The 11122-nt window shown below is 47.1% G+C and overlaps 1 protein-coding gene across 1 annotated transcript; it reads left to right on the top strand.

The window, feature by feature from the left end:
• Positions 1–4891: 4891 nt before the first annotated feature.
• LOC141192285 (uncharacterized) lies at positions 4892–8925 on the top strand. The gene is made up of 4 exons (XM_073661779.1): positions 4892–5222; positions 5303–5426; positions 5510–5863; positions 7937–8925. The coding sequence occupies exons 1-4, from the start codon at positions 5019–5021 to the stop codon at positions 8923–8925; spliced, it is 1671 nt and encodes a 556-aa protein (XP_073517880.1). The 5' UTR covers positions 4892–5018.
• The last annotated feature ends 2197 nt before the right edge of the window (positions 8926–11122 follow it).

Genomic DNA, 11122 nt, shown 5'->3' with positions numbered 1-11122 from the left:
CGCGCACCTCCGCTCCGTACACCTCGCATACGCGCGCCTCCGCTCCGTACACCTCGTACACGAGTGCCACCGCTCCGTACACGCGCGGCTCCACTCCGTACACCTCGTACACGCGTGGCTCCGCTCCGTACACCTCGTACACGCTCGCCTTCGCTCCGTACACCTCGTACACGCGCGGCTCCGCTCCGTACACCTCGTACACGCGCGCCTCCGCTCCGTACACCTCGTACACGCGCGCCTCCGCTCCGTACACCTCGTACACGCGCGCCTCCGCTCCGTACACCTTGTACACGAGCGCCTCCGCTCCGTACACCTCGTACACGAGCGCCTCCGCTCCGTACACCTCGTACACGCGCGCCTCCGCTCCGTACACCTCGTACACGCGCGGCTCCACTCCGTACACCTCGTACACGCGCGCCTCCGCTCCGTACACCTCGTACACGCGCGGCTCCGCTCCGTACACCTCGTACACACGCGGCTCCGCTCCGTACACCTCTTACACGCACGGCTCCGCTCCGTACACCTCTTACATGCGCGGCTCCGCTCCGTACACCTCTTACACGCGCGGCTCCGCTCCGTACACCTCGTACACACGCGGCTCTGCTCCGTACACCTCGTACACACGCGGCTCTGCTCCGTACACCTCGTACACACGCGGCTCCGCTCCGTACGCCTCGTACACACACGGCTCCGCTCCGTACACCTCGTACACACACGGCTCTGCTACATCCACACTGTAAACCCCTCCTGACCCCACACATAAACTTCAGCTCATCCAGCACCATGACAACCAGCACAGCAGAGTCCTGCATCCACTGAGGCCCCTGATCATGTGACCCCTGACTCCTCCCCCCTGTGACCTCATCACAGCTCCTGTCTGCACAGAGCAGCCATATATGTGGTGACGGCTCTGCAGGTGGAAGTATGTGGAGACCCCATTACTGGGTGCAGGGGGCATTAACTCCTTCAGCACAGAGACTCTTTTTGGGGTCTAGTGTTGCCCCTTTATAAGAATCATAAGGTTTTTGTTCTGTTTCCTGTAATAGATACATACGACCCAACTATGGAGACAGAAAGGAGGAAACGTATTGTTCTCATAGTACAGGACCCCTTTACTGGCCCCACAGTGTAATGCCCCCATTATGCCCCTTATGCAGGATATATGATGCCCCCACACAGTGTAATGCCCCCGTTATGCCCCTTATGCAGAATGTATGATGCCCCCACACAGTGTAATGCCCCCATTATGCCCCTTATGCAGTATGTATTATGCCCCCACAGTGTAATGCCCCCATTATGCCCCTTATGCAGTATGTATGATGCCCCCACACAGTGTAATGCCCCCATTATGCCCCTTATGCAGTATGTATGATGCCCCCACACAGTGTAATGCCCCCATTATGGCCCTTATGCAGTATGTATGATGCCCCCACACAGTGTAATGCCTCCATTATGCCCCTTATGCAGGATGTATGATGCCCCCACACAGTGTAATGCCCCCATTATCCCCCTTATGTATTATGCCCCCACACAGTGTAATGCCCCCATTATGCCCCTTATGCAGTATGTATGATGCCCCCACACAGTGTAATGCCCCCATTATGCCCCTTATGCAGTATGTATGATGCCCCCACACAGTGTAATGCCCCCATTATGCCCCTTATGCAGTATGTATGATGCCCCCACACAGTGTAATGCCCCCATTATGGCCCTTATGCAGTATGTATGATGCCCCCACACAGTGTAATGCCTCCATTATGCCCCTTATGCAGGATGTATGATGCCCCCACACAGTGTAATGCCCCCATTATCCCCCTTATGTATTATGCCCCCACACAGTGTAATGCCCCCATTATGCCCCTTATGCAGTATGTATGATGCCCCCACACAGTGTAATGCCCCCATTATGCCCCTTATGCAGGATGTATGATGCCCCCACACAGTGTATTGCCCCTTATGCAGTATGCATGATGCCCCACACAGTGTAATGCCCCCATTATACCCCTTATGCAGTATGCATGATGCCCCACACAGTGTAATGCCCCTATTATGCCCCTTTTTCAGTATGTATGATGCCCACATTCTGCCCCTTTAATCAGGTGACTGGATACAACACACAGGCAAACAGAAACCCTCTATCTGTATGTTACTTTATCTACTGACAAGGGTGATGGTCCGGACACATATAGGCCATTATGCTCTCCCATGTGGAACACATAACTACGGTCATGCGCAGTCACTGGTACGAGTGGGGCGGTGACAAACAGTTTATCTGGCGTTTCAGTGTAAAGCACGCCACTTCTGGACATGCATACTAGGGGTGGACATTATCGGACCACTAGCTCATGACAAGTAGCGCAGTAGATTATTGTAGACAGACTCCATTCTATATATCCTATGACAATTCACCTCTAGGAATGGGAATGGATCTCCTAGTCTGGGAGGGGTTTTGGATGAAGTAGGATATTTATACATGGACTCCTGGCTATTAGGCACACTATGCTGAACATCATGAATTATCATCCCTGTATGAAGCCTCCTGATGAACCTGTTGGGGAAACACGTTGAGGCGGATGAACCATTCTCTGATGAGTACCATACCTTTTGCTTTATATATACCTTGAGACATATCTGGTCCTATTTAATGTATCAGTGTATTTTTTTGATATATGTCAGAGTTAACTACGGCTTCTGAGGTACAGCCACCAGTGAGCGGGGGCACCATTGTTGAGGGTGCTAACCTACGCAGGTAGGCAGTATCAACTTTGTTTAGGTACAGGATCGGGTACAGTAGTGACTGTATCAATTGTTCAGCAGCATCATTGCTTACATCTGTTTATGTACATCCACAACAAGCCGTTCAGCAGGTAATTTTGCTAGTTTTAAGTATAAATAAATATATATCTTGTTAGTCCCAGTTTTCAATTCATATATTTAAAAAAGGTTTAATATTTTATTTTAGGGGGGTGTTCCCACAGTAGTGCCCCACAGCTAATGAATGAATGCTCACTTAGCCCCATTCTTGGTGCAGATAATAATGAACCCAGTATCTATGAGATATTTTCCACACAATAGTTGGCAAGACCGTATCATCCATAGCGGTCGCCCATGCGGCCTGTATGGTGCCCATGAACTGAGACGGCTCGGCACCGAGCACGCTCTCCTTACCCATCATCACAATTTCAGTGATATCCACATTCCCATGATGGTGATACCATTGAATAGAATAGGGAGTCAGGGAGTTGAAGGGTCCCTGATCCACCATTCAGCCGTTTGTGTGTGTGTGTGTGTGGTGTGTTTTTTTTGTTGTTGTTTTTTTTTAAATATCAGGAATTAGGGGGGCAATCATACTGTCTGTGAGCCCTCTTTCTGAGCTAGATGGGCACACAGGAGAACAAGGAAATAAGGGAATATTGCTGCCCGATAGGTGTCATCTGTATGTATGTATGTATGTAATACTAACGGCCCCATACACAAGATAAGTGTTGGCTGAGCGGTCATTTGGCAGACGGCTATCTCTCCCGACTCCCCCATATGCACCAATATTCCAGCTTTCCTGTGATCTGTATGAGAGAGTCGCCTCCAGACTCCTCTATTGGAGGATTATCCACAGGAAGAACAAACGGATTAGCCTCTGAAATTCAGGATGCCAGATCCTTCTCTGCCCTGACACCATCTGTCGGGAGGCCCCCAAATAATGTATATAGTCTACCAAACCCCGGAAATCAGTGCTTTCATGCAACTTTAGTCTAATGTGTATGGGGGCATTAAAAAGTAACTTATTGGACATTGCCTCTGGCCCAGCCTAATAGACTTTTCTACATTACAGGCCCAGACACCATTATTGGTTATTTAAGTATCGTAGTAACTAGGCATCCCCATACTATCAAGTACTTGAGAGAGGAGGGGCATTCAGTGGAACTCTGTCAAACCTTCTTAGATGCCATGTTTGCCCTTGACAGCAGCAAGTGGTTAAACTGCCAGGGATTTTGTTGCAGCCGCACCTGTGCCATCCCTGCCTGTACATCTATGTTCTGATGCCCAAAAGAGTTACTTTTTAACGTGTTAAACATTTGTTTTAAAATAATTAACAAAATGTTAATATCTGCTTTTTTATGGAGTTTTTCTTGTAATATAGGACAGCCTAAGGCCAGAAATAGACTCCATAAAAGACTGTACATGGAGACTTTGGCATCAAATAACTCCCGTCTTAGTGAGACTGCTACTAAATAATTTCTGTCCACGATATTTGTGCAAACAAAGAAACTTTTATAAATGCCTCAAACTTCTGTGTGTGAATCAGACCTGAGCTCTAACTTGTTAGAAGATGACAGTCTGGTGAAGACAGGAAACATTCATATAGACGGCCGTTGGGGATGTAGTTTGTGACAGACTCTGGCTAAATATGTTAATAGAACGGTAGTAGAAGATGAAGATGTCGTCCTCATCATGAAATAGTTATTTCTCATGTCACGTGTAATGAATATCTCCTGCAGTATTGCTAATGCCGATTCCAGTGTCAGTAAATGAGACGAGAATTAGCAATAAGGAAGATGAGTCTATGAGAAACGTATTCAGCTGCAGACTCCAAGGAAGCAACTGCTTGTTGTCTGTGGCCTAAAATATATAGGTTTTATTACTAGATGTAAAGAAGAAATCTAAACACTGTAAAAAATAAATCTAAAATGTTTCCCTTATTATCTCCAGTAATTGTATTATTACACAGGATTTTTTGATGTTACATCGCTCATCTTCTCATTCAGGTCTCTACAATATCGGATCCTCTCAGTGAAGATCTTCTATATAAGAGAATTTTCCTGATTTACCCATCAAAGATGGATATGGACAGAGACAAGATGGTGGAGGGGATATTACACCTCACCCTAGAGATCCTCTTCCGGCTTACTGGAGAGGTGAGAGATTCTGATGACGTCACATTACATCATTCTTATCTATGGGAATAACAGGTGGACAGAACTGGAGAGGTGAGGACTCTGGAAATATCTGTAGTGAGATTTATGAATGTGTCTCTACATAACCAGGATTACACAGTAGTGAAGAAGACCTCTAGTGAGCGCTGTCAGGACCCTGTGTCTGAGGGATTGGGAAGAACCCTGAGCCCAATCACAGGGCTTCCACCTCATCACCTGGTACATGAGAACATGAATGACCAAAATATCCTAGATCTGGCCTACAAGATGATTGAGCTGCTGACTGGAGAGGTGACATTGCTGGGAATGCTGAGACATTTTATAGTATAGCTATGAAGGGATTGGGGGATGACTGTCATTGTATGTGTCAGATTCCTATAAGGTGTCAGGACGTCACCGTCTATTTCTCCATGAATGAGTGGGAGTATTTACAAGGACACAAAGATCTGTACAAGGACATCATGATGGAGGTTCCCCAGCCCCTCACATCACCAGGTAATAGACAGGACTAAATACACACGACCTATAGTTATCTGTATGTAAAGAATGAATTCAGTTCCTGTATGTGTTTCCTCCAGATCTATCCAGCAAGAGGACAACACCAGAGAGATGTCCCCGTCCTCTTCTTCCACAGGACTGTAAACAAGAAGATCCCAATGTTCCTCAGGATCAGGTAGATGGAGAGAAGGTGTCACGAGATCTCCCCTATTTGTCTTGTTTTATCCACCAGTATTATATGTTTTATACTTGTGTAATGAGAACAGTGGAGATGGCAGGATTAGAGCTGATCATAGATGGGACTTCTCCAACTGTCTGTGACTTGTACAATATTTTTTTTCAGGGTGAAGATCTGACCCATATTAATACTATAGAGACATATGAAAGGGGTGATGAGCGGTGTAAAGAGGAGATTCCTACATATGACGACCCAGGTGAGTAGTGACCACTAAATGAAGAGAAGTCACAGATTCTTCTCAGTCACAGGCTGTGGATGGTTTACTGGTAATGTAGGCTGGCCATATCACAATCGTGTGACCACCATTTTGCATCTAGGCCAAAACCTTTTCTTCCACCAAAAATTGTACAAATGACTTTGGACATTGAAAGCCCTTTTCTATAGAACTTACAACCTGGAAGATCCAACTACCAACTGAAATTAGAAGATCCTGACTTTTACCTGCCCAGATCTGTAAACTACAAAGCTAAATGACAGCATATGTAGAAAGTGCTGACAAGTGAGAAAATCACTTAAAGAAAAATATTATGATGAGCCTGTAAGAGAAAGTGGAGGGTAATGATGCTGTTGGCTTCCTAGAATCCTGATATCTTATTAGATTAATCTACCTTCTCTCCATTCTGTGTTGCTGAATGTGCTCATATGGTCCCTACAAGACCAGGTCCAGTCTTTATGACCAAACCTCGCTATTATGACCGACAACATTAAACGTGCGGTGAGGACCAAGTGTGAATTTCTGTATAATAACAACAGAGTTTCCCTTTATCCTGACTTTTCAATTTCTTTTTAAACCAAATAACTTCAAATAGATAAATTATACAAAAAACATTACACCTGTGCCATGATATATCTTTAAGCTGTGCGTGGCTGATAGCTGTAATATACATTTATTCACGCCTGCAGGAGATGTGTTGGCTCGAGCCCTGGTTTCATGGATTCACTCCACATCATAAATTACATAACATTATCGATCCTAAAGAATTTCGATGGAATTTATCCTGAAATGGGGGGCACTAATACTTTCTCTACTCTTCTGGTCAGGACTCATAGTATCTCCAACAGTCTACCATAAATAAATAAGTGCAACTCTGGCTTAGTGTTGGAGTCCCCCCCCACCCCCCAAACATACATTCTTGTTGGGGATGTAATGTATTTTTTTATCCTGTCTTTTTTTTTACCTGTTCATTCTGTATGATAGTTTGATTGTGGTGGGATCGGCCGGCCTCACATATGTGAGTCTGTAACTCCCTGGTAGTCATTCAACAAAGGTCTCCATTGCCTCTTCCAAATGCCCGAGTTCTAAATTTAAGACATCTCAGCTCTGCACTATTATAAAAAGTTCTCATTAAATGTATATTTATTCTTGATACTCATCTGACAGAAAATATTGGCCCTTACTATAGTTTAAATTGCCTGGAGCTACCAAGAAGCATACTCTAATTATCCCAGAGAGGTTTCACCACTAGTTACTTTTTTTTTTCCAATTTTTTCATTAGATGTGTTATTGTCTATAGTCAAAGTTTTGCCCATCACCCTTTAACCCCTCTACATGGATCTGGATTTACACAGAGACCCCTAGGCTTGGACTTGGTGTTGCCTGCTGTTCTGTGGTGTGAGATGACAAGAAGAATAGTCAGGTGGCCGGATCAGAACAAGGAGGGCAGAGAATATACAAAATCAGAAGACACAATAGTAGTCAGTAAACGAGCTGGGATCACAAGAAGAAACTAAGAAGAAAATACACAACATGGGAGCTGAACCCAGAAGACTTAACCAGCGGAGAACAAGGCTGTATCAGGCAGCTTCCAGCATTATGCATGAGCTTTAGTAGTGTGTGGTGCTTTCCATTTGAGTTAAGTAGGGAGCATATTTGACTTTGGAAGAGCAGATTTTGCTGGATTAGTTTATGAAAGCCATGTTTCTTTTCAAGAGTTTTTGAGCCACTAATGATGTGGAAACCTCTGTTTTTCCGTTGACAGATGATGGACCTGAGTGGAGGCTTGTTTTTTGTGAGATGAGTAGAAATTTTTATTGGTATCATTTTCGCATATTTCATATTTGGGAGGCAGAATGAACAAACAGTTGGACACCACGCTCTACTGGTTCATGCTATGAGGTTTTCTATTAGACTGTGAACTGTCATTGTCTTGGTGAATAATTCAATATTTTTACATAACTTGCTATTTGTACCAACAGATTAAGTAGAAATGTTCAAAAATATGAATTTCAAGAATATTTTATTCAAATATAATATTTTTTTACTTAGCAGATGACTGTACTAGGAGATCAGAGGGACAGCTGACATCTTCAATTTTCAAATCAGATGAGCTGGAGATCTCACAGGATACAATTGAAGAGAATGCTATTACTCCAAATATACCATCATCCCTTCCCAGCAAAGATGTGTCATCTGATCCTTTGAAACAGGTCCTATCTTCCGATTCATTACCGACTACTAAGGAAAATCAAAGTCATAAAATAAGCATTAAAAAACTAACTGCTCCTAAAGCTAAGAAGCCATTTTCATGGTCAGAATATGGAAATAGTTTTCCCCTCAAAAAGTTTTTTCTTAAACATCAAAAAATTCACACAGCAAAGAATAGATTTCCTTGTTTCAAGTGTATGAAATGTTTTAACAAGAAAGCAAGTCTTCTTAGTCACCAAAGAACTCACACAGGGAAGAAGCCTTTTTCATGTTCAGAATGTGAGAAATGTTTTACAGGAAAATCAAATCTTGTTAACCACCAGAGAACTCGCACAGGAGAGAAGCCTTTTTCATGTTCAGAATGTGAGAAATGTTTTACAGGGAAATCAAATCTTGTTAACCACCAGAGAACTCACACAGGAGAGAAGCCTTTTTCATCTTCAGAATGTGAGAAATGTTTTACAGGGAAATCAAATCTTGTTAACCACCAGAGAACTCACACAGGAGAGAAGTCATTTTCTTGTTCAGAATGTGGAAAATGTTTTACAGATAATTCAAGTTTTATCAGACATCAGAGAATTCACACAGGGGAGAAGCCTTTTTCATGTTCAGAGTGTGGGAAATGTTTTAACCGGAAAGCGCATCTTGATAGACATCAGAGAACTCACACAGGGGAGAAGGCTTTTTACTGTTCAGAATGTGGGAAATTTTTTTTCCGGAAAGCGCATCTTGATGGACATCAGAGAACTCACACAGGGGAGAAGCCTTTTTCATGTTCAGAATGTGAGAAATGTTTTAACCAGTGTAGCGCCGGCGTCCCTGCCCTCTGCTAGGCAGGGACGCTGTTCCCCTCACCGCTCTGCTCCGTGCCCGGCGTCCCTCTCTCGCTCTGCTGGCAGCGCGCGCTCCTTCCCGGCCACTGTGCTTAGGGCGCGCGCGCGCTCTCCCTCCCTCTTAAAGGGGCCGCGCGCGCCGTCCTAAGGAGTCCCCGGCCAATGGCCGGAGGACTTCACCATATATAAGGCACCTCCTCCAAAATGGAGGTGCCCGAGCAATGTTGTTTGCACCTGTGTCTCACCTGTGCTTCAGCCCTCAGGTCCCATTGCCAGTTACCTGCCAGTTACCTGTCAGATTCCTGCCTAATTACTTGCTACCTGCCTGCTAGTCTGAGGTCCGACGGTCTGCCTTACTAATCCTGTCAGTCTGTCTAAGGACCAGCCTGCCCGCTCACCTGGGAGCGCACATCAGCTACCTGCCCGCTTGCCTGAGGTCCGACGGTCTGCCTTCCAAATCCTGTCAGTCTGTCTATGGACCAGCTTGCCCGCTCACCTGGGAGCGCACATCTGCTACCTGCCTGCTAGCCTACCTGGAGGCTCCGCCGTCACGTGCTGTGACCATCTGCCTGTCCAGTGACTCCTGCCCGCTCACCTGGGAGCGCTCATCTGCTACCTGTCTGCTTGCCTACCCGGAGGCTCTGCCGTCACGTGCTGTGACCATCTGCCTGTCCAGTGACTCCTGCCCGCTCACCTGGGAGCGCTCATCTGCTACCTGTCTGCTTGCCTACCCGGAGGCTCTGCCGTCACGTGCCGTGACCACCCGCCTGTCCAGAGACTTCTGCCCGCTCACCTGGGAGCACTCATCTGCCGCCTGTCTGTTGGTCTTCCTGGAGGCTCCGCCGTCACATGCTGTGACCACCCGTTCATCCAGAGACTCTCGCCTGCTCACCTGGGAGCTCACGTCTATCATCAGCCGCCACAGGTCGTACCAACCCTTTACCTAGAGACTTCCCCGGTCACTTGCCGTGACCACCAGCCCGTTCATCCAGAGACTGCCTCGGTCACTTGCCGTGACCTTCAGCCCGTTCACTCAGAGACTGTCCTGTTCACCTGCTGTGACTTCCAGCCCGTCTTCCCTGGTCGCCACCCGCTCCCTTACAAGGACCGCCCCCTTGTATAGAAGCTCAGAGGTTCCGTCTCCCAGACCCGTTACAGTTTGCTCGGGCCATGGAACCCGGTGGCACCCAAGCTCCCTCGCTCTCGGACCTGTGTCATGAACTGTCCCGTCAAAGGTCCCAACAGGAGTCCATCCTGGGTCACCTACGGAATGTCAATACTCGCCTGGATACTCTGACTGCTCCACCAACAACCTCCGCCAGTGCCATGTCTCGCAATCCGGCAGCTCCGCTGCCCACTAATATCATGGTATCCTACCCCGGACCCTGGCTTTCTGCACCCCCTCGCTTCGGAGGCGACTCCGCCCAGGCTCGGGGCTTCATAAATCAGTGCACCCTGCACTTTGAACTTTTGTCCCACCAGTTTAACTCCGACCGGGCCAAAATTGCATTTATCATGTCCCATCTCACCGGGGAGGCCCTGGCCTGGCTAAATCCTCTATGGGAGAGAGGAGACCCCCTGGTGTCCGACTTGCCTGCTTTTCTCACGGCTTTCCGGAAAGTCTTCGACGAACCCGGACGGAAGACCTCATCCGCATCATCTCTGCTACGCCTCCGTCAGGAGAGTCTCACCGTGGGCCAATATGCCATACGGTTCCGTACCCTTGCCTCGGAGCTGGCCTGGGATAACGACGCTCTGGTTTCCGTCTTCTGGGAGGGTCTGTCCGGCCGTATTAAAGATGAGCTTGCCGGTCGGGACATTCCTACCACTCTCGATGATTTAATAACTCTTACCACCCGGATTGACCTACGGTTCCAGGAGCGTGCCAGAGAGGTCACCCGTGAGAGGAGATTACCACGTCTAGCTCCTACTTTTCAGAAACCCGTCACTCCTTCTGTCTCTTACCAGGTACACTCTGCTGAGCCTATGCAGGTCGACCAGACCAAGATGGTCAAGACCCGTCAGGACTTACGCCGTGCCGAGGGGACCTGCTTCTACTGTGGCAGTAAGGAGCACCGGATCCGTGCCTGCCTGGAGAGGTCGGGAAACGCCTGTGTCTAGGTTCGCTCAGAGAGGTCCACCTAGACAAGAATAAATCCTCTCCATCCCTGCTGTTGTCAGTTTCAATCGTCTACGG

The sequence above is a fragment of the Phyllobates terribilis genome, unplaced genomic scaffold, assembly GCF_046119375.1.
Source record: "Phyllobates terribilis strain yellow unplaced genomic scaffold, ASM4611937v1 Scaffold_56__1_contigs__length_8794411, whole genome shotgun sequence".
Classification (NCBI taxonomy): domain Eukaryota; kingdom Metazoa; phylum Chordata; class Amphibia; order Anura; family Dendrobatidae; genus Phyllobates; species Phyllobates terribilis.
The sequence above is the reverse complement of the archived record's forward strand: the minus strand, read 5'-3'. Positions and strand labels throughout refer to the sequence as shown.

Coding starts and splice junctions, on each gene's coding strand:
- LOC141192285 (XM_073661779.1), top strand. CDS start 5,019: ATGAATGTGTCTCTACATAACCAGGATTACACAGTAGTGAAGAAGACC. Junction 5,427..5,509: donor CCAGCCCCTCACATCACCAG/GTAATAGACAGG, acceptor TGTTTCCTCCAG/ATCTATCCAGCAAGAGGACA. Junction 5,864..7,936: donor TCCTACATATGACGACCCAG/GTGAGTAGTGAC, acceptor TTTACTTAGCAG/ATGACTGTACTAGGAGATCA.